This window comes from Plecotus auritus (genome assembly GCF_963455305.1).
Source record: "Plecotus auritus genome assembly, chromosome: 15".
Taxonomy (NCBI): Eukaryota; Metazoa; Chordata; class Mammalia; order Chiroptera; family Vespertilionidae; genus Plecotus; species Plecotus auritus.
This window is the reverse complement of record NC_137781.1, coordinates 3,507,626-3,530,475: the sequence shown is the minus strand read 5'-3', so window position 1 is coordinate 3,530,475 and position 22,850 is coordinate 3,507,626. Positions and strand designations below refer to the sequence as shown.

General features: G+C 53.0%; 1 protein-coding gene across 7 annotated transcripts; it reads left to right on the top strand.

The window, feature by feature from the left end:
• The first annotated feature begins 702 nt into the window (after positions 1-702).
• Positions 703-11,151, top strand: SNRPN (small nuclear ribonucleoprotein polypeptide N). 7 transcript variants are annotated; one of them, XM_080651489.1, is made up of 10 exons: positions 703-736; positions 4,563-4,655; positions 4,968-5,119; positions 8,082-8,146; positions 8,584-8,735; positions 9,504-9,615; positions 9,947-10,099; positions 10,403-10,541; positions 10,796-10,921; positions 10,998-11,151. In XM_080651489.1, the coding sequence occupies exons 4-10, from the start codon at positions 8,144-8,146 to the stop codon at positions 11,033-11,035; spliced, it is 723 nt and encodes a 240-aa protein (XP_080507615.1). In that variant the 5' UTR covers positions 703-736; positions 4,563-4,655; positions 4,968-5,119; positions 8,082-8,143; the 3' UTR covers positions 11,036-11,151. The 7 variants fall into 7 exon arrangements, with proteins under 7 accessions (XP_080507615.1, XP_080507613.1, XP_080507618.1 ...); XM_080651487.1 differs by having other exon boundaries at positions 704-736; positions 8,010-8,146; XM_080651488.1 differs by lacking the exons at positions 703-736; positions 4,563-4,655 and having other exon boundaries at positions 5,096-5,138; positions 8,010-8,146.
• The last annotated feature ends 11,699 nt before the right edge of the window (positions 11,152-22,850 follow it).

Sequence of the window (22,850 nt, the reverse complement as noted above, 5' to 3'; positions counted from 1 at the left end):
GCGCAGGCGCCCCACACTGCGGCAAGAACGCGGCACTGCGGCGAGTTGCCGCGCATGCGTGGGGCTCGGGGGGGGAGTTCGGGGGTGCGGAGGGGGGCGCATGCGCAGACCGGACCGGCTGGCGCGTTCTGGGGGCGCTGCGGCGGCGAACCCCGCGCAGAGCGGAGCGGCCGCCGGAGATGCCTGACGTCTCCGTGTGAGCTGCGGCCAGCGGCGCGATGGACCGGGCCAGGTCAGCCTCGGATGCCCGGGGAACAGGCCCTTTCTAGGCCCCATCCTCCCAGGTTGCAGGACCCGGGGTGTGTTTGGTCTAAATGGGGGCGGCGGGGGGTGGAAATCCCGGACCGAAAAGGCCTTTGTTTTGGGGAGTCGCGGGGGTCCCCTTTGGACCAGAGGCGCGCGCCTCGGCCGTTCTGCGGCAAAGCGCGGCTTCGAGCGGGTCCTCTGCAGGGTGTCCCTTTGTCCTTGAGAGCGCAGGCCGGGGCGGGGGCGGGGGTAGGGGTGGGGGTGGGGGCGGGGGACCCTGCCACGGCTGCAAAGGGCGGGGTGGGGATGGGGGTAGGGGTGGGAGTGGGGGTGGGGGTAGGGGTGGGCGGGCGCGGGGAGGGGGATGCGGGTGGGCTGACCGCGGTGGCGTGAGGGGGCGGAGCGTGGGTGGTAATAATGGCCTCGGTGGCGAGGGGCGGCCACAGCAGCGGTTGGAGGGTCTGCGTGCCCCACGCCAGCTGCGGCCAAGGTGCGAGCAGGCGGCGGGGGAGCGCCCCGGGAGCGGATGCTTTGGGAGTGGTGGCGTGATGGTGGTGGACAGGGGGCTGGCGACGGGGCTCGGGGCTGCGGCGGAGAATGCGATGTGGTGGCGGCGGGGCTGGTGCAGCGGCGCCATGGCGGAGGCGCTCGCTCGGGGCCGGGGCCGCGATGGCGGAGGTGGAATTGCGGTGCCAGGGCCGTGATGGCGGTGGCGGAGGTGGAATTGCGGTGCAGGGGCCGCGGTGGCGGAGGTGGAATTGCGGTGCAGGGGCCGCGGTGGCGGTGGCGGTGGCGGAGGTGGAATTGCGGTGCAGGGGCCGCGGTGGCGGTGGCGGAGGTGGAATTGCGGTGCAGGGGCCGCGGTGGCGGAGGTGGAATTGCGGTGCAGCGGTTGCCAAGGCGGTGGCTGCGGCGCATGGATGGCCGCCCGCCTGGCGCTGACGTCACTTTGGAGAGAAGGTCCGATTGTGGGGGACCCCAGCGGGACATTCTGTTTTGTGTGGCGTGATGATCTATCTGGTGCCCCCACCTTGTGCAGAAGGGGTGGCCCGCGAACGTGGGAAAGGGTTCCCGTGCTTCTGTTTGGCTCCTGGGTCCTCCCGTCGCGTGGTACCCGCGGCCGGAAGGATAGCCAAGAGGGACTCGGTGTGCGATTGGGGGCTCGGTGTGCGGAGCTGACTTCTGGCATCGCCAGAACGTGCCAAGCGGCTCGGGGATGCGATGCGCTGGTTAGTCTTTGGCCGCTTCGGGGATACAGGCTTTTGGTATAAGTTGTCCGAAGGCGGCGGGGCCGGGTGCGCGGATTTGGGGTGGCGCATCTCAGCCTTTGTGCAGCGCCTCAAAGATGGCCGCCGCCGCAGTGGCGCGGGGCGTGCAGGGCGCAGGCGCCAAAGGCAGGGGGGGACCTCCGCCCACCCGTCCCTGTGCCGCAGTGGGGGAGGTGCGGTGCCCTGCGCCTGCGCAGAGCAGAGGGGGGTGGGCCCTCGGGGGCGGACGGATACCCCCCTCCCTCGCCAAAGTGCCGCAGTGGCAGAGGGTGGGGTCCTGCGCAGGCGCAGCGAGCTGCAGTGGGCGGGCTTCGGGGGGAGGGGTTCTGCGCAGGCTCCGCCCGGCGCGGCACGCAGCCACCCCCCTTCGCCGGTTTAAAGTCGCTGCCTCCGCCCCGCAGCGGCGCAGTGGCGGGAGGGAGGCGGAGGGTGGACGCGGGCCGCCGGCGCGGCCTGTGCCACGCGGCAGCCCCCCCCTCCCCGCAGGACAATGCGGAGGGCGAGGAGGCGGGCGCTTTGTGCTGCGGCGACGCCTGCGATGGCGGTCCGCCTGCTGCAAGAGCACCCAGAAGAGCGAGGGGAGGCCCGCAGGGCGAGAGAGAAAGGTAAGGCAGCCCCCCGCGTCGGGGGCGGACGGCTTTTTAAGACGGTGTTCTGACGCCACGAAGTTTTCTTTCTCTTTTTGCAGGTTTGCCCTTGGAGTGCATGCCGAGCAACCTAACTTTCACGTTCTCTCCTCAGGGCGGATCCGGCTACCTTTTCCCGCAGCGGCCCCTTCCTATAAGACCTCCCCCCTTCCCAGGTTCTGGAATGCCGCACGGTGTCACCCATAGGCGTCGGGAGCGGTCCTCAGCCTTCGGATCGTCCGTGCATGACGTCACCTTTATAGATGGGTGTATGAGGCGGGGTGGGGGGGGTCGGGGACGCAGGAGAATAGGCGAGGAGAGGATCGGAAAAGCGGGGAGCCGGGTCCAGGTCGCTGGGGGATTGGAAGTGGGTTTTTGTTGCTTCCATGGTTCCGCGGCACCGTTCTGGAAGTGGAGGGGCCGGGAGAGCGCGTGGTGAGAGGACCTTGGTGGGGGGCCTTTACGAAAGGGTTTTGTTTGTTTTTTACAGGATTTCGAAGTGTTTGTTCCCCCCTTCCCCCCCCCCATCGCTCGCACCCAGTACAGCTGGTTGTGCGGGTTGGGAAGTAATTGACCTTGGGAAAGGCGTCAGCCCGCACCCGGGCTTTGTTCTGGGCGCTCTGTCCCCGGGGAGGCCACGGCAGGGCCCGGTCTGCGCCCGGATCTCACTCGCGGCCGATCCCGCCGCCTCATTGGCTGGTGGCTTCGCGGCGGGAGACGTGGCGGTGCGCGTGGCGGCCCCCGGGGAGGACCCCGAGGACGGGGCTGGGCCGGTGGGAGGGGCCCCGGGGTGGCTGTGGGGCGAGGCTTATGGTTCTGTGCGGTTTTCTCATTATTTTGGCCGCCGTGGCGAGTCCCTTTTGTCCCCGCCGCGAGGGCCGAGCCGCGGGCCGTTCTTTGTCCTCGGGCCGGGCCCCCAGAAGCCCCCGCGCGCGTTCGTTCTGCGCGAACCGGTTTTCTCACGTTTGTGGGAAAAGCTGCAGGCGGGCGCGCTCCCGGGCCCTGGGGTTTCCGCTGTTAGGTTTCATTGAGATTTCAGTTGTGGGTTTTTTTTTGGGGGGGGGTGTGGATATAAAGGGAAAACGTTTCGTTAAATATTAAATTAGGAAAACCATTGTGGGATCTTAATCTGCTATTCTGTGTATCCGCATAGGTTTTTAAAGTTTATTTGGAAACAAAATTTGCATTGTGTATGTAGAACATTTCCCCCCTTAAATGCTTATGTGAAATGTTGGTGTCTGGGGGTGCGATGCAGTAAAGGAAGGTTCCAGAAGGCATTTCAGCATTTCCCAACGGGTGTTCCCACGGGCGGGGGCGAGGGTTGGCCGCTGCGAGCGCGGAGGGGCCATTCCATCCGTTTTCCTGTGCCAGGGCCGGGCTCGGTCCGCCGGGGAGCGCGTGTCCGCCCGGGGAGGACATTTTCAGGGTGTGCCCGAGGCCCCCCACATCTGCGCCCCAGGTGTGAGGGGCGGGAGGCTCTGCAGTTTCAGTGGGCGCTTTTCCAGTGACGGTGCTGCGCACCTTTATTTTTCGCGCTGACGGAAATTTGCATTTTTGGGAGAATAGCTTTCCACTGGGTTTGGTCCTTTCATTGCGGCGCAGGAAGTTCTGGACAATAGGTGGTCCCTGCAGGTTCCCGCAACGTGGTGGGTGAGGCAGAGGCCTTTACGGTGACGCGTTAAAAATTAATAAACCTGAGGGGAAGCGCCCCTAGTTTGTGAAAGGGCCTTGGTCAGAACACGGCTTTGAAGCCATAGGACGATGTGAGGGGTGGCTGGCGCCCCCTTTGTCCGCTTAGGCTGGGGCTAACGGGTGTGAACCAGCCGAGGGCGGGAGATGGGGCGCTGTCTTCCAGGCTCCGGCAGGGCCGTCCGTCCGTCCGTCCTTTGGGAAGGAGCGTTTTTGAAGTTCCATGGTGAGGAGGGGCTCCTGTGCCTTCCAACAGGAAGGGCCACGTGGCGGATTTGGCGCCTGTGGCGGCCATTTTGTGAGGCGGCCATTTTCCGAGGCGGCCATTTTGTGTGTCGGCCATTTTGTGGAGCTGCTCGGGCGGCCATTTTGGGAGCAGCGCTGCAGTCGAGGCCCTAAGATGGCGGCCGCTGCTCCCGCCTCCCTTTGTCCCGCCTCCGCCCTGCAGCTCTAGGAGCCCTGCGAGGGGGCGCCCCCGGGGACGTGTCACGGGAGCTGGCCGCCTGTTGTACCCGAAGAAGCGCCCCCTCTGACAGGGTCTCGGGGCGCTTTCCCGGCCCTGCCTGCGGGGAAGGGCTGTGTCTACACGGCGGCTCCCACGCGGCGATGAGGGTGTCCGTCCGCTTGGGCTTCGTTTCTGGCCCCCAGGGTCTCCGACGTGCGGCCTCCTGCGGGAGGAGGGTCCTCGGGGCGGACGGAGACCGGCCCGCAGCTAACGCCCTCCTGTCTGCAGGGACCGCCTGCCCCAGCGACGGCCCGAGCAGCAGGCGCCCGAGGCGGCGGTGCAGGTGAAGCGGCGCAGGACGGCCTCGCTGGGCGCGCGCGTGTGAGTCTCCCGCCCCCCTGCGCCCCTCCTTCCTCCCACTCCAACCCTCGGTCGCAGGGAGCCCAGGGCGTCGTCCCGGCCCGTGGGCCTCGCCCCAGACCTGCCCCAGACCCGATCGTGCGCCCTGCGCAGCTGGGCCGCCATTGCTGCGGGCCTGTGCCCCCCACCCCCCGCAGGCTGCCCGGCAGGAGGGAGGGTCCCCGGTGTCCTGTGGCCACATCTGGGTGGGACGGCAGAGCTGTCCAGGCATCAGCCCGGGGGGGGGGTGCGCTCCAGGGGGGTGCGGCCTCCTGACCCTGCTCTGCTCCCCAGGTGCCCGCTGAACCCGCGGCCTTCCCCGCGGCAGCCCGCGCCCCTCGTGGACTTCCTGGACTTCCAGGCCGAGCTGCGCCAGGCCTTCCTGGCCGAGACGCCCCGGGGCGGCTAGAGCCCTCGTCCCCGAGCCGACGCGGAGCGGAGACCAGGTTTGAAGCGCGAGGCACGGTCAGCAGCGAGCTGCAGGGCGGGGCGCGGGTGTCGGCCTCAGGAGCACTGGGGAGGGGTTCGCAGGAGGAGGACCCCGTCCCTCCGGCCGCCTGCACGCAGGTCGGGGCTCCACGCTCCACGGGACCATGACGCGAAAGCACACAGACGCCCGCTGAGTGTCTGGCTAAGGAATGTTCTAGAATCCTCCGCCGGTGAGATTGGAGCCTTGTGCTGGCAGTTTGCATAGAGCAGTGCTTTGCTTTGCGTTAAACGGTCACTGCGGGGGTGCGGGGGTGCACAGGGACCGGAAGCTGCGCAGTTGCTAAGGCACCTGCCCAGGGTACCCAGCCTCCTGGCCAGGCAGGCGCCGCCCCGCTTAGCGTAGCTCCGCCTCCGGGGGGCGCCCCGCCCCTTCGCAGTGGGGCCCCGCCTCCTGCCTTTTGATTTGCCCTTTCTTCCTTTCTGTTCGCACCCATGTATTTCCGTCAGGTGACGACGTAATAAAGACATTATCTATGATTTCCATGTGCTGTCCATTTATTTGCAGTTTGTCTGTTTATGTTGACTGCTTGCATTTTTAGGAAAAACCCATTCCATGTTTTAATTCTGATTTAATGCTTTGTTTTTCCTTTGTGACTTTTAAGATTGGAATGACCTCAGTGCAAAGGGTTTAATGTGCTTTTTAGAAACTGAGACAGATGAAGGGGGTTACAGGTGAGTTTCCTGCTAGAATTTCATTTTCTGTTTCTACATTTTATCCCTCCACCCCAGTTACGAAGCCTGTTTGTGGCTGTCTTTCCAGTGGTAAGGCAAAGGAGACAACATAGATGCCCACCCGCATGCTGCAGTGGTGCCCACACGCACTGCGACCACAGAACCCACCAGACAGTGGGCAGGTCCTGGCCTGCCGTCCCGGAGCACGGGGTCCGCCCACGGCAGGTACCAGGGGCTTCCTGCCTCCTGGTCAGGCAGACAGGGCAGAGCCCACGTAGATCATGGCAGTCAGACCCTGATGTCTGCAGGTGGCCATCACTCTGTGACTGCAGTGCTGGCTGCACCTACACTAGTTGTGGATGGAGCAGGTCCCAGACCAGCAGCTTGCCTGCCTGGCGATGCGCGCTCCTGACGGCCACACCCACAGGCTTGCTGCTGTCTGGTGGCCATGCAGGAGGAGGGGTGGCCAGGAGGCAAGGCTGGCGAGAAGCCTGCAGGGCCTGAATCCGCAGGGGGTGGGGTCAGCGTCAGGCCCAGGATCACCTTCCCGTCAGTTCTGCATGTGAATAGCGGTCCTACTTGCTTTTGCGTGATTAAAGCATGTGAGTGGCAGCCAGAAAATGGAAGTAAATCCCCAGCTTTATGCCCATCATCAGCCACAGCATGAGGCTGGGATTTGTTTTCCCCACTTTTGTGTGGAAGATGTAGGTAGGGGTGGGATCTTGCCCTTAAAACTAATTTATTTCCTATTTCACTGATGTGTATGTCATGAATGCTCATTTTCTTACACAGCCCTCATGATTATCATTCATAGAGTGAATGACAGTCCACTCTGATTTATGCTTTGTCTATTTTTTTCTAGTTTGCCCTGGTGAGAGCATTAGTTGTGTGTTGTTCAGATTCATTGGCCTCTTAAACGAGGGTGGGGTCTGTCAGGCACTGCAGGGTGAGTGAGGAGGTGCCATCAGAAGGAAAGGTGCTGATAGCAGGACCACGTCGGGGTCTTACTGTTCCTGATCAGTAAGTTTTGTAGTTGGACCTGGCATTTCATGGGAAAAGTTTGCGGTTCATTGTTAGCTTTTTTTGCACGTGCATGGTGAGTCTTTTTCTAGGTTCCAGTGAGTACTGAGGGGTGTGTCTTGGCAAACAGACCATGTTTGACGTGCAGAAGCTTTCGTTTTTCATGCAGTTCAGTCATTTGAAAGCCCGCACTTTTCCAAAAGGCCGAGAACTTGTTTCTGTGAGGATCCCCGGGGGTTAGTTAGCATCAGGGACCTGGGGGCATGGTGGGCGAGGTGCCTGGGACGGAAAGACAGCTGCCGCCGGCTGGTGCATCGCGAGGTGACGCCATGACCTCTGTCTGCTTGTTCCACAGACGTTTGTTCCCCTTCACCATTGGCATAAGTCCATCCTTGTGCAGTGATGTCTCCTCGTGAGGGTGTTAGGATTGGGGGACCTAAATTTAGGGTCGAGGGAACTAGGCTGAAAGTTCAAGGCCCTCCCATTAAGGAAGAGCGGGCCTAGCTGAGGATTCCCACAGAGAATCCTGTCACGAGCTGCCTAATTCACACGTGGGTTTGGCTCAGTAACGGCATTGATTGTGGGGCCTCACTGGCTGGTTAGACTTGTCAATATCACACATCAGACATGGGGACATAGTCATTCTTGTCTCTGAGGACGTACCTACCTGGGTGATGGGGAGATGCTAGATTAAAGGTGCTAGAGCCGCGTGGACTGGGGGTTTGGGGGCTGGTTTGAGGGATCGTGCCTAAGGAAGCACTGCAGGGGAGAAGCAAGGTTCTGGAGGAAGTAATTTTTGAGCGATCTGGTATCTGCTGAAGTTGAGATGACTTGTCATGAACTCGGGTCCAGAGTACGAAGCACTTGTGAGTAAGGGGAGCAAGACAGTCGCTGCAGAATGAGAGCTAAAGGCTCCCCTGGGGCCTGGAGAGCTGAAGGGTGAAGTTGGGTGGGGGGGGGTGAACAGATGGGGGCAGAGGCAGCAGGCAGTGCACAGGGACAGTCACGGGATGTGGGACGATGTAAAGTCATGCTGACAGCGTGCTGAAGGTGAGCAGGAAATCGGGGAGCCGGGGCTGTGGGGGGCTTGGTGCCTTTTTCAGTGATTTCCATGCTGAAAGGAGGGCAGCAGCTCAACCCTGCTTTCCTCTGCAGGCGCCCCCTCTGCCGGAGCTCCTGCCAGCTTGCTTGTTCGTAGCAGAGCCCGCGTCACCCCTTTGTCTGTAGCCTCTCCTTAGGTCTCGGATCCCACACTTTGCCGTGCACGGGCACGTGGTGGCACCGCAACCATGGTGAGCGGGGCATGGGGCATGGGGGTGTGGAGGGCCGGGGATTGTTAGCCAGAGCCTGGGGCAGCTGCTGTTGGAGGGCACATCCAGAGGGACAGGTCTCCCCAAAGGGCCGCAGGAGGTGTGGGCACATCAGTGAGACGTCAGAGGAGGGTGATGGAGAGAAACCTTGGGAAGGGGCTTGAGTCACATGCCACAAGCACAGCCTCCAAGGAACTGGAGGGATGGGGGTGCGGGCGGCAGCATGTGCTGACAGGAGGAGGGGTTTCCCGTCTGCAGGAGGAAGGGCCTGGGATGCAGAGCCCACTGGGGAGGTGAGTCAGGAGGGCAGGGCAGAGGCAGGGTCCGAGGAGGAGGGTCCTCAGCAGGGTGTCCACATGGGGGCGGGGAGGGAATGTGGGTGACAGGCGGGGTGACCTGTTTGGGACCTGTCCCCGCAGACGGTGGGCAAGAGCAGCAAGATGCTGCAGCACATCGACTACCGCATGCGCTGCATCCTGCAGGACGGCCGCACCTTCATCGGCACCTTCAAGGCCTTCGACAAGCACATGAACCTCATCCTCTGTGACTGCGACGAGTTCCGCAAGATCAAGTGAGCCCCCCCCCCGCCTCACACACACACAGGGCACGGGGATCCTCTCTATTTTCTTAGTTTCCTGTTGATGTCAGAGAGGAAGGGTGGGGGAGATACAGGCAGAAACTTCCCTGATCATCCTAGATCAGAGCCTCCCGCCCGCCCCTCCTGGGGACCAGGCCTGGGAATGAACCATGATCTCCAGGGTCAGGGGTGGCCCTCAGCCAGGGAGCCACACCAGCCAGACGGGAGGACACGGAGTCTGTGTGCACGCTGCTCAGCACAGGGACCGCCCCCCTAGCGACGTACACGTGGGCCGCCTTCTGTTTCCTGATGGGGGCGCTGTCACAGCTTTCCTGTGCTCCAAGAGGAGCCTGATGGCCGCCTCCCATAGGAACACGGGTCCTGCTTCCCCCACCCTGTCTTGTTGCTGACAGGAAACTGGAACCCATTCCCACAGCCATTTGTAGGGAAGTGGGGAGGCCGGGATGTCACCATTATTGTTCAAAACCTCTTTACCTGTTGACATCCCTTTTTGACGACTGTTCCATGCTTCCTGGTTGGTTACCCGTGAAGATTGTTCAGTTACAATGATTTTAAGACTTTCCTGTCGTAACATGAACGATGAGGCTTTAATTTGCCTGATGGTCGTAGCCAAGTCAATCGCATCTCTTCGCAAAGCAGCGTCTGCATGGGCTCCGGTGAATCCTCACCCAGGGTGTGTCCTCGTTTTGAGGGGGGCGCACAGCCCCAGACGCCCTCCTGAAGCTGACTTCCGGTTTGCAGGCCCAAGAACGCCAAGCAGCCCGAGCGAGAGGAGAAGCGGGTGCTGGGCCTCGTGCTGCTGCGCGGGGAGAACCTGGTGTCCATGACAGTGGAGGGCCCGCCCCCCAAGGATGTAAGCAGCACAGAGCGGGGCGAGCCAGCTGGGCAGCATGGTGGGCTGTGCAGGGCCCGGCAGCACGAGTCCCAGGCCCATGTGCCCTGCCTGACTTCACGTCTGGCGGTGACACAGCCTTTCCTTCCGTGCGGGGCACCCCGTAGAAAAGGGGGCTGCCGTGTGGGGTGTCGGCAGCCCTGTAAATAGCACTGTGTGACGCCGGTGTCCTTTAACACGCGGGAGACCAAGCTTGGGAAGTGGTGGCATACCTGCCCATCCGGGATGATGGAAGGAAGGAGGACATCACTGCGATGGTCCTTTGACTTAGAGCTATTCTTCCTGGTTTCAGACTGGCATCGCTCGCGTCCCCCTGGCCGGGGCTGCAGGAGGCCCTGGGGTTGGCAGGGCAGCTGGCAGAGGCGTACCAGCTGGCGTTCCTATTCCACAGGCTCCTGCGGGATTAGCAGGCCCTGTCCGAGGGGTAGGGGGACCCTCCCAGCAGGTGAGGAAACAGGGAAAGGTCTGGTGCTCTGGGGGACGCGTCCAGGGCCAGAGGAGTGGGCGTGGAGGGGCCCCGCCCCCACAGCAGCCTCTGGGAGCGCAGAGACCGCAGCCGCAGGGAGGAGCTGCACAAGCTGCACAGGCGCGAGAAAGGAGGTGCTGGCCCAGCACAGTGTTCTCAGACGGGCATGGGAGACGCACGCTGTGCCCTGGGTGCTGGCAGCTGATGCGCGTCACCCCATCGGTTTTCTGTTCCAATGAGGGAGGACGTGCCTGACCTGGGTGTTTCTGGCGTCCTTCCCAGGTGATGACTCCACAGGGACGAGGCACCGTCGCGGCTGCCGCGGTGGCGGCCACGGCCAGCATTGCTGGAGCCCCGACTCAGTACCCCCCAGGGCGGGGGACGCCCCCCACCCCTGTGGGCCGGGCAACCCCCCCTCCAGGTAAGGAATTGATGACAAGCAAAGTCTCTCGGCTCCTAGAGGGGTGGGCCTGACAGCAGAGCACCACGGACAGGGGTACAGAGGGAGGGCCCGGTGCAGGGTCTGGCCAGGGACAGACTCCCCCTCTCCTGGCCTCCAGTGCGAGGCTCCGGGAGCTTGAGTGGCAGGTCGCTCCTCAGCCAAGTTGGTTTCAGCTTTCTGTCGGTCCGGTGTTTTCCTATTCCTTGGTCATTCCTGCTGCTTTCCTGTCCCAGGCATTATGGCTCCACCGCCGGGAATGAGACCGCCCATGGGCCCACCCATTGGGCTTCCCCCTACTCGAGGGACCCCGATCGGTATGCCTCCTCCGGGAATGAGGCCCCCGCCCCCCGGGATCCGAGGTGAGTTGGCTCACAGGTCCCTGCATTTCGGGTGCGCCTCTGATGATTGTCTCATGCAGGCTTGTTTATCTTCCAGGTCCACCTCCCCCAGGAATGCGTCCACCAAGACCCTAGGATACTGTTGTCCTTAGTCTCTCTTCCTGCACTGTCTCGTGAAACTGTAGCGTGTTTGTGAGCTGTCCTCTCTGCTGCGTTAATATTCGCTAATAAATGCATAGAGTCACACTGAGGGACTGTGTTCTTGCTGTTGGTTTTGTTGAGGTCAGAGCGAGGCTGGGATCGTTCTCTTGTTGGGTTTATTCTGTGGGCGTGAGGTGAGCCTGCTGAGCAGTGCATTCTGGGCCTTTCTCTGAGGACGGACCAGCGTTCAACCTTCGTGCTGTGCCTTGGTGGTTGTAACAGCCTCCACACACGCATGCGTTTAGGTGGTGAGCTGAGAGGCACACGGTCTCTGTACCTGCTGGGCCTACATACCTGCAGGGCTGGGAGGGGCCGAGAGGGCTTGTGAGGCCACGTAGTGAGGAAGCTGGCAGGGATCACGCGTGTGGAACAGGAAGCCCGCCCTGGTATGCTTATCCAGGGCTCTGCCTGTGACCAGTGGCCACGATCTGGGAGTGACCATCGCTTCACGCCCGCAGGTAAGGACTTCCCTTCCACTTGGGGCCTGGCTGGGGGTGGGACGGGCTCCTCAGACCCTGAAGGACAGTTGGAACTATATCCACTGTGTCACTTGGGTTCGCTGAGGAGCCCAGAGGCGAGGCATCAGTTTGCAGCCAGGAAGGAAAGCTAAAAAGTAACACGTGTGTTAGACTATGTAGTCATGGACGTGTACCTCTGCACGTGTAAGAGCCTAAGAGACTCAACCAGGCACTAGGATGCACACTGACCGCCAGGGGGCAGACTACAGCCAGCCTCCCACAGCCCCAGGCACCGGCCAGGCCAAGGGACTGCACCTGTGGGTGCACTGGGCCTCTAGTTATTTACAAGGGGACGGAGGAATGTGGGCTTAGCCTGCAGGTAGGAAACCAGGGGCCCGCGGGGTGTAGGAGTTAGCGTGGGAACTGGTGGGTTGGGATTACCTGGGACTGGACTGACTGTCCGCTTTTTCCAGTGCAGGCTTGTTGGCCTCCATCTTGAACGCAGCGGAGCTGCAGGCCCGGGGGTGGACTGCCAGGTGAGCGCACAGAAGCCCGGGCGTCCTTCCACTAGCAGATGAGGGAGACCAGCTCTGATGCCACGTGGACCTGTGGGCAGGGCATGGAGACCCTGTTCAGTGTGGTCTGCTCTGGCACGAACCAGAGAGTTCCTTGTGCGGGTTATTGTGACTTTGGAAGACAGCTGATGGCGGGCTGATGGCGGGAGGTCTGAGGCAGGGCCATTAGGTTTTGGCCTCCGATCACACAGCTACTGGAGGCAGGCCTGCTGCTGGGCGGGTCTCCAGTCTGTAAAATCACGCAATGCTGTGAAGTACAGGCTGTTTCAATAGTTTCAAGTAGAAGTCCGCCTTAAGGTGGTTTTTTGGGTGTTGTGTTTAGTTGTTTGTTTGTTTTTTATATAAAAGCATATCACAGCCCAACAATGCTTCAATCTCTGGGCAAGGGTTTGTGTTCATTTTCAATAAAACTATCGCTTTCAACAAGTAGGTCGTTATAGTTCATTATAGTTGCTACTGAACCATGAGGTTTGTAAGGCTATCACCCAATGATAACACGTTGCCTGATTTTTTCTTAGTTACAGTTGCCTTCTACTGACCTTGGGCCTGGCACCCGAACCATAATGCTTAGTATTTGAATTGGATTAAGTCAGTGGACAAGGCTGACCAGTGGGTTTGGCACAGTACAATGTGTCCAGTCTCTCACTATCCTTTCTGCCACACAGGGACACCTGAAAAGGAGGACGCGAGCCCTGAGTCCTGCTCAGCCGGCCCTGCCACACGTGCCCGTGGGACAGACCCCTCCAGGTAAAGTGACCGCGCAGAAATGTCCGCGTGCATGGCAAAGGCCGTGGCTGGGTTCATGATGACACAGGACCTTGTCTGAACATCATGATCTCAAAACATGAGCTTGGAAATGTCGCTGAAATCTAGTCATGCGCCTCACCACACACCTAGCACACCTTGTCAACAGGAAGTGTTGGCTTGACATGACAACTTAGCATACTTCCAATGGCAGTTAACACATGTCATTCCTCAGACATCCTCCTGCAAAGCCTTCACACACATTTCAAGCGCGTCCTTTTCTCTTCTGTACATATTTGTGCTTTGGAGGCAACAGAGGAGGCCCGCCCTCGGACCCCGGCAGGCACACGTGCAGAGGGAGCGGACACATGGAGACCGACCGCCCGCCTGCGATGGACACCGACACCCGCGTTCTCAGGGTCTCGTGGTGGCTGAGGGGAGGCCTCACGTTGACCAACATGCCAGCTGGATGGGACATGCCTTCACGTGGACACAGCTCCTGTGGGAGGACAGTTAGCTTCTCTGTCACTAGGTCAGCGATTTTCAGCCCGTGAGCTGCAGAATTTTAAAGCATGTGGCGCACCCTCCCTTAACTGTCACATAAGAAATGACAAGAGTCAACAATGGCTGTTCAGTATGAATTAGTCAAAATTCACTTATTTTCTAGGTCAAATTGGCAAAAAAGGTCTATTTTGGTGCCCACAGAAGTTTACTAATTGGCTTATGTGCTATGACATGAGAAAGGTTGAAAATCTCTGACCTAGGTTTAGGTCTTACACAGTAAATGTTCAAGAAACGTGTGGCATTGACTAATGTTTACTGTTCACAGTACAGGCCCTTACATGCTTTAAAGTGACTCCCCTACAGTGGAAACCTGTGATGACAATCCAGGCCTTTCTCCCCCAACTCCATCCTTGATCTCCAAAGGAGCCGCTGCTCCCAGACAGGGCCGAGCTGTGGTGCCTGCAGGGACGCTCACTAGCCATCGTGGCCAAAAGTACTGCTTGAGGTCCCAGGGCAGGGAGAGGACCTGGCCTGCTTAGGGAGACGTGAGACCTGGCAGAGCAGCAGCATTTGACCGCAGTCCTAGGACGACGATTCTGGAGTGAGTGGGTGATTGCAGGAAGCCACACGCTGACAACAGGCTCTGGGCAGTCAGGAGGGCCGTCACCAGGTGTGGCTGCCGTTTAATTCCAAATTGTAGTTGAAGAAGCCTCACGTGACTTCATCCTTTAACTAAAGGGATGTAGCTGTGCCCCATGGCTCCTGCCTTCAGTAGCATCTTTGTCATGCAGCATCTTACTGAGCTGCTTTGTCTTACGTAGCATCTTCTCTTATTGAGCTTCTGTCTTACGTAGCATCTTCTCTTACTGAGCTGCTTTGTCTTACGTAGCATCTTCTCTTATTGAGCTTCTGTCTTACGTAGCATCTTCTCTTACTGAGCTGCTTTGTCTTACGTGGCATCTTGTCTTATTAAGCTGCTTTGTCTTATGTAGCATCTTGTCTTATTGAGCTGCTTTGTCTTACGTAGCATCTTCTCTTATTGAGCTGCTTTGTCTTACGTAGCATCTTATTGAGCTTCTGTCTTAACGTAGCATCTTATCTTGAGCTTCTCTACCTGGTTTCAGCATCTGTCTTCATGTAGGATCTTTATCTGATTGCAGCTTCTTTATCTCCCTGCAGCATCCTTGTCACTTAGCAAGAATTAAGGTAAAAAGGAGGGTTCCCACTATGAGTAATTGACGAAGAGACATCAGGAAAAGCATAGCCCGTGCTCGGTCTCAGTGGGGATGGTGTTCCCATAGCACGTGGCAAGACCCTCAGTGTCCAAGCAGCATCTTACAGACCTGCGGTCAGTGGGTTTCATCTGTTCAGTCTGACCTCCTTTTACCTCCTTTTACTTGGCCATTCTCGCTGACCTTTGCACCTTGATTTTTTCACGCTTTGGAATACTTCAGGTTTTTCCCACGTCCCCTGGGTTCTTCGATGGGGTTACAGCACGCTGCTGGAGGAGAGGGAGTTAGACTTCTTCCTCTGGTTACATTTGTCTGGTATTTGGTGTTCCACTTTCAGTTGGTTGGGCAGTTGGCTTGGGGGAGTGGATTCTAAGGTATTTTCTTGTAAGACACCAAAGGTCTCAACCTGATTCTGACAGATTTCTGGGTGTTTCATGGTCTTTGATCCCCACCCCTAGATTCTCACCTTAATTCTGTGTCACTTGAATGACATTGCTGTCCAAGATGATGGTCAGGCATGCACTCTTGTAGGCCAGGGCCTTCCCGGTAGTGGAAATGTACAGTCCACAGGCATTAACCTCCAACCAGGTGCACTTGCTGTTGGTAAGACGTGGGCTTGACTCATGATGAGCTATGTTGTCTGAGCTGAATGACGTGAAGGTCACCCGAATGAATACTCTGAAGTCCAGCCAAAGTGTCCATCCACGCACGTGGGCCGCACGCTTCTTTAACATCCGTTTGTAGGCTGTACATTTCACCAGGCTTCCATCAACACTGCAGGTTAGTGAGAGAGGAGGGCGCTGTGGGTCTGATCCCCACCACCACATGGTTTCTTGTGTCTAAGCATCTGCTGTCTCACCTTCAACTTTCCCATCATGCATTTCAAGTGACAACTCATGACAGCAGCCTCACTGGTTCCCACCTTGGACCAGAGCTTCCTGAGACCGTGGCCCCTAGCCCCTCCGAGCAGCTCCCGTTAGCACATGAGCCAGGACGTGCCAGTTGGTTGAGACCTTGCATTTGTCTGAGATGAGTTTACTTTTTTTCCACCTACACTCAGAGGGAGCACTCTCATTCTTTTCTTAGTAAGTCACCACCTTCTGCATCTTGGCAAGATGTAGATGGAGATTGGATGGTTGGCTCAGATTCAGGGGGTGAAGGGGCGATGGCAGTGGGTGAATCTGAGCGCAGGAGAGGGACAGTTTTGCCAAAATGCCATGCCTTCTTTGAATGGGGTCTTCACGTCGTTCTTCAACATCTGTCTTGGATGAGTGATGGGTTTTATTACCTGAGATTGACTTTCTATGACTAAGTGCTTGTGCTTTGCTTGTGGTAGCTCTTGTGAGGGATTGAATAGTAATTGAACAGGTATTTAGGAAAACCTGTATAAAAAAGTTACCATGGACAGTTGAATGTATTAAGACCTTATCCTTAAATAGTCACCTTAATTTGTTAATGCGTGTGTGTGTGTGTGTGTGTGTGTGTGTGTGTGTGTGTAAATACAGTGTGGGTGTGGCTGGTGTGGCGCGTGAACAGCTTTTAGTGGAAAGCTGTTGGGGTTCCAATTAATTACATTCTTTGTAAAGTAAGTTAGACAAGTGTTACCACAGTTTTTACCTTGTTTAGTTCCAGTTATCCTACCAGAATTTTTTTTATATTTACTACCTCAGAGACTTGTTTGGTTTCTCTTAGAGAATTGAGAGAAGTAAGATGCCCTTTCTACTAACTGAATTACAGTGGGAACATGCAGTTGAGTGAGAAAGGAGGGAGTTAGCGGTCTTTTGACCTTGGATGTTGGGTGCCAGCTAGGGTGGTACTGACTGCTGAGAGAAAGGACACTGTCTAGCTGGCTGAGAACCATCAGTACATCCAGTCCTGAGGCGCACGTGGCGGAGAGAGAATCCCTACACAATCCCTGCAAGTGATCAGGTGCTTGTTTGACGGACGGGGAGGGCTGACTTGATCAGACTCAGGAGAGGCTGAGAGGGAGAGAGAGTGGTGGTGGGCGAGGGAAGAAGGAAAAAGAAGGGCTTAAAGGGGTTCTATCAGGTGTGAAAGGAGCCGTGTAAATGGAGAGCAACATCAGTGACTTCATTTGTGAGTCTTTGAGCATCGGGAGGCTGTGGGGAGGTTAGGTGTTGGAGGTACCACTTACCCGCCACTGTGTCATTCAGCGCCTGGGTCCCAGCCAGCCTTGATGGGTTAGCTCCCGGGTCCTTTCTTGAGAGGACGGTTAGCTGGGTTAGTAGAATAGGGGGAGGGGTTTGCATTTGTAGCCAGCTAAGATGAGACCAAACTTGTCTCCAACCTTCGTGCACATGGGGATCAGTCTGCGGGCATGTACAGTTGGTCCGTTGCTGATTCAGTGGTTATAGGGCGGAGAAGGTGACATGCCCTGTTCAGGCACCACACAGAGAGCAGATAGCTGGGTTGGATTCAGAATTCAGGAGGCGTTATCTGACAGTACGTCACACAGCTGCTAACCTGTGTGGAACTCACTGTGGAATATTTAAAACGGACTGTGAGCATTTAATTTGGAGAGGAATTGTCTAAAAGTGAATGCAAAATGCCTTTTTCTTGAAATATAACCAATTAGGAACCAAATTTGTAATTGGCCAGAAACTGAAAATTTGAGAATGTGAATCCTTTTATCAGAACAAATTGCCAAAGTAAATTTAAATTATGTACCTGATTTGAGGAAGCAAATTAGTTTGGATAATGTCTCTAATAATGAATCAACTACCCAAATATTGACCTCAATTTGGATGAAACTGAACAGTAAAGTTTCCAGAAAACAGTAGTATTCTCAATAGCATGCTAATTTCATAGACATGGTAATTTTGCCAGATGCTTCCACTTTGGGGGAGTGTTTTAATCCAGTTTGTGTTCTGTGTTGGTTACTGAACTGTGCACAACTTTTATTATTTTGCATATGGTTGTTGTATTGTAAGCATCCACTCCTAAATCATTTAAAATGGCCATAACTGGCAATACCAATGAGTTAATGGGTGATGCTATTTTCTAGTGGCAAATTTCAATATGTATTTAATACCTTGGCTGTAAATATCATGGTGGCAATATTTGGTATTGAAATTGGACTTTTGTAAATATGCTTCTAAATGGGAATAGTGTTACAATGGACTGTTCACTGTTAGTGGCAAGCTTTGACATTTTGCCACTTTAGTCGGGGTTTCTCTGTATTGGGAGGTGCTGAGGAGTGTGGAGGTAGAGAGAGACTTTGCAGCGACTGAAGAAGGAACCCAGACTAGAAACAAAGAGACCTCTTCTGTGGCTTGGACCGAATACAAATGAGCAATCATGCTGTTGTAGAGAATTGTGACTTACGAAGGGACTCCGATGGAAGCAGGGGAGACCTCTCTTCTGTGGTTGGACTCAGTAAAATGAGCGGTCATGGAGGATTTTTTTAAACATTGTGACATGAAGGACCTCAACCTTGAAACAAGGACACCTCTCTTCTATGGTTTGGACTCAGTAAAATGAGCAGTCATGGAAGACTTAATTGTGACTTGTAAAAGGATGTAAATTTGAAACAAGGAGACCTCTCTTCTATGGTTTGGACTCAGTAAAATGAGCAATCATGGAAGACTTAAAAATGTGACCTATAAAGGAAAGGGACCTAAATTTCAAACAAGAAGACCTCTTTTCTGTGGTTTGGACTCAAAAAAATGAGAAATCATGGAAGACTTAAAGTTGTGACTTAAAAGGACCTGAATTTGAAACAAGGAGACCTCTTTTCTGTGGCTTGGACTGAAGATAGGGAGAAATCCCACAGGATTTTTAAAAAACTGATGGTTTCTATGAGAATAAGTTACTGCAGTGATACGGATTTTCTTATTTTTGTAGGATGGCAGAAAAATGTGTCATATTTTTCTAATTATCTTTTGCTTAATGTGTAACTCTCTGGTGAGCATGACTGAATGGACTGGGTGTTTTCTCAACCTTGTCAGTTAAGGTCCTAGGTGAGGCCAAAGGAATATTTGAAATTTCCCATCCCTCCAAAATAGGAACCACAATGAGAAAACTAAAACATTTAAACAACTCCCTAAATAATATTTTTGTCTTAGATTGCAAAGAAAACATAGACTAACTTTTCTGATACTGTTTTATGGAGAGAAATACTGATTCATTGGCCTTAAAAAGTCATTGCTGTTCTCTCTTCAAGACCTAGTGTAATTGGCATTTAGTATGGATTTGAAGGATAGATCGTATGTCATATTTGGTATGTTGTCAGTTATTGGGTAAAATCTATTCATAAAGGAACCAAAAGTATAAGAAATGAGACAAATATTAGGCAAAATTTAGCTTCCAGTTTAAATCTCAATTCTTAAAGGTTTAAGTTGGGACACAATGGCATTTGGTTGTGCCTCTGGGTGCAGAGAATTGGGTTGACACCATCTTAAATTCAACTTGCCTATCCATCAGAGGGATACTTCCCATTTCAATTTGGCTTCTGTGGAAAGGAAAAGGGTCATTTTTAAAGTCATCCATCTGTTTCAGTCTAGCTCACTAGAGAATAAAACTTACCTGTTAAAAAAAAACAAGCAGGTGAACGAATCTCTTGTGCAACCTCTTAGAGATCAAGAGTTCATTGTTATTGAGAGTATACAACTGTTTACTTATTAGTGGTAACCACGGACGTAGCCACATAAAATTATGTAAATACACCTATCATTGTTTAGCTTTTCTAATGTACATAAACATCTTCTACAACTTGCTGTTAAAGAAAACACTTGGAACAGTTGTTTTTAAAATGACAAGACCATGTCTGGATCGCTCCAAGAAGATACTGGCAAGTGACCATGTGAAATAACTCAATGCCATCATGAACATCGCTTCAAAACCATCGCATGACACCTTTGACTGAATCTCATAGAAATGTAAAAAGCTGCTGCCAACGAGGGGGTGACCAAGGGGCAGGCATTGGACACAGTTGGAGCCTGAGAACGATGGACAAGGGTTTCTTGCCAAAAGTAAGAACCTGCGTAGCCGGGTGATTGCTGTTTAGGCTCCTGTAGATGGCTGCTCGGCACCTACCTTTCCAATAGGCAGTTTGACCTCTTGTAACTTTTTTTAAACTTCCAGCCGTCGCCTTACTTCTGTCTTCAGATTCTCTCTTTCGTCTGTCTGCCAGAGAATCTGACAGATGACGAACCACATCATGTTCCAACAGTATTATGATAAGCAATAATCAGAAGAGGGGAAAGATTCCACAGACTGATACTTTCAGCATCTTTTGCCACTCTCAAAACCGGTAATCTTCCACTGTCATCTCTGAAGATTTGGATTCTCAAAATCTGGGATGTTCATTCACGCAAAACCTCTGGTCCCCTAACAACAATCTCCAGAAGTTTGTACAGCAAGAAACAACGTTACTGAAAGCCAAGATGATGTACAATGGATGAGCCCAAGATCCCTGCCTGAGGAACTGCCCTGCCTGAACTAGGGACCTCTGTGGGCATCTAAGCCTCATGCAAACTGAAGGGGTCTTTGGCCAGATCAAGAGCCATTATCCCAACCGAATAGGAATTGATGCCTGGGCCAAAAGCATAGGGACAGCATCTCATTCCGTATTCCTCCCCAAAAGGAGTGTGAAGGGCAACATCAAGTAGACAAAAGCCAACCCCGCAGGAATCTGGAGAGGAAGGACACACAGCACATTTTAATTGATCTAGAAGCTTTACCAGCCACAAGGACAAGAAAACACAGATTTATACTGTCTGGACCATCCGGTCTTACATTTCATTGGAAATCATTGGAGAAAAACAATATTTTGTGGGGAGTCTCAACTCACCTTCAGAAGGTCTACCATTGAAAGCTGTGTATCTGAGACATTTGTATAGATGCCTGATGCACAGGTCTCCAGTTTTTTCTCCAATTAGCATTTTAAAAACAACTCAGAATCTAACCCTGCTAAGTACTTTATTGCCCACATAAAGCTGAACAATGGATGGACATTGGTATGGACAATGTTGTTAAAATGTAAATATGAAATACTCAGTGACTAAAGAATGTTATGAACTGTTCTTGATGTGAGGAGACAAAGAGAATGAAATTCAACATATAATGGTTTCATTTTCTTGTATTTTATTCTTTGTTTACGTAAACTTCCTTGGAATATAAACTCAAGCACAGAGGCCTCCATTTGTAAACAAATCTGTTATTTTTGGATATTTTTGTAACGGTTGCTGTGATATTCAAGCTGGTTTCTAGGGAAGTTTCTAATAACACATTTGGTAAAACTGTCTTCTGGATAATACTTTAGAGTTTTTTAAAGCTATACACAATTCTGGACTCGTTTGTGTGCTCAGGGATAGCAGAAAAGGAAATAGCAAGGCATAAGATATCCATGTGTATAAAAAAGCCAAATATAATTGCTTTGCGCCATTTCCTAATGTATTGTAATTGTTAACAAGGAGTTTGGTTACGTGTATAGAAGTATTTTAATACATGATGATGAAAATAGAACTGTCAGAATACCTCTGAAAGATGTACATATATATAACCATTAGAATGGACGATCGCTGTGGGACGGGGGGCGAGGTGGTTTGTACACAGCTGTCACAGACATGAAAGGCTGCTCTGTGGGTGTAGATGTTCATGTGAATGGTCTTTATTTTGAAATGTATATGTTGCTCTATGCTTATTACCAAGTGCTATTGCTGTTTATATATATATTAGAACGGTTGCGCCATGTTACAAAGCCATCTTACGGAGATGGCTTACCTCCATGCTCACACGTCTACCTTTAGTTTGTAAATTTTCTTTTCATTATTAAATGGCCTCGTGATTAATTTATTTCTGATAACATTTTGTTATAAACAATGTTACTAATGCCTAACATGCAATTTTTAACATGTATATATACATCATTGTAAATTTGTTATAAATATGATCAACTTACTGGGATAGAAGCATTTTTGTTTACCAAAGAGATGTTAGATGTAGCCTCTCTGTTCCTTGCATCATTAGGCTCCATGTTTATGTTGTCCTCCGTGTAGAACATAGTATAATGCACTCCGTTTTATGACATCATGCTGGAAATGTGATTGCAACTGTAGGTCTGCTCTTATTGATGGTTTTCAAATATGTATACAAATAGGACAGGTTTTTGGCATAACTTGGAGAAATCTCTACATGTGGTATAAAATAGCTTAGGTTAGAAAAGTTCATTTGCCAGTGGAAATTGACATATTGATAATAGTGAATTGTTTTTAGTACTTATTCTTAGTTGTGTAGGTGATTTATGTTTGATGTGGGACGTTAGCAATGGAATATATTAAACCCAAGTTCATTATATGTGGGCTGACAAAAGAATGTTTTTGTATTATATGTATATAATATACAGCTATTACATGTTTTTTAAAGCAATAGGAACTTTTATATTTGCATGTCTTATTTTTAGATTATTGTATATATCTTTTTGCTTTAAACTTTTAGTCCTTTAACTATAATGATTGTTTACATATTCATATGTGTATATAAATATACACATATATACATGTACATATGTGTATATTAGTGTACAGAATATTTTTTAAAGTCATAGGACAAACAATGGAAGATACTGTGACGCTGCTAGTTATATGGTGGACAAATGTTTTGTTTTACAACATCTGCATTGATAGACAAAGGTGACTTTTGTTTTGGCAATTAAATTGCTATACTATGTCTAGTCGACATGTATTGTTTTGGGGGGGGTTATTGCCTTTGTGTTTTTTTTTTTCAGTAGACATTCTTTGTTAAAGTATAGAAATCATTGTCATTAATAAGTTAAACGTGTAAATTTTTTCTTCCAATTTAGTTTTTGAATGTTAAGTTCTGGAGCCGAGCAGGGAGGTATCTGACTGCTGTATGTATAATAGACAAGCTTCTTATCCATCTTCACTTCCTAGGTGTATAGGAGAAATACCCTCTCTCCATGCGCACATACGCGCACGCACACACACGCACACACACAGAGTACTATGTTAATGTTGAACTATGGTAAATGTTTGCTACCAATAGAAGTGTTACTTCACCCCCTAGTGTATGATATCACTTGGGGTGAATGGGGGTGATTAATCTGACCAGATCTTTGTTTTTCTACCATATACTCTTGTACATGTGCAGAGATTTCTGTCATTTAAAAATCTATTTCACCTGGAATTATAGCACATATGCTTCACATATGCTCTTTTCTTTTATTTTGCTTTTTGAAATGGTTCACCAGTCCTGC

Coding starts and splice junctions, on each gene's coding strand:
- SNRPN (XM_080651489.1), top strand. Junction 10,542..10,795: donor CCGGGCAACCCCCCCTCCAG/GTAAGGAATTGA, acceptor TTCCTGTCCCAG/GCATTATGGCTCCACCGCCG. Junction 10,922..10,997: donor CCCGCCCCCCGGGATCCGAG/GTGAGTTGGCTC, acceptor TTTATCTTCCAG/GTCCACCTCCCCCAGGAATG.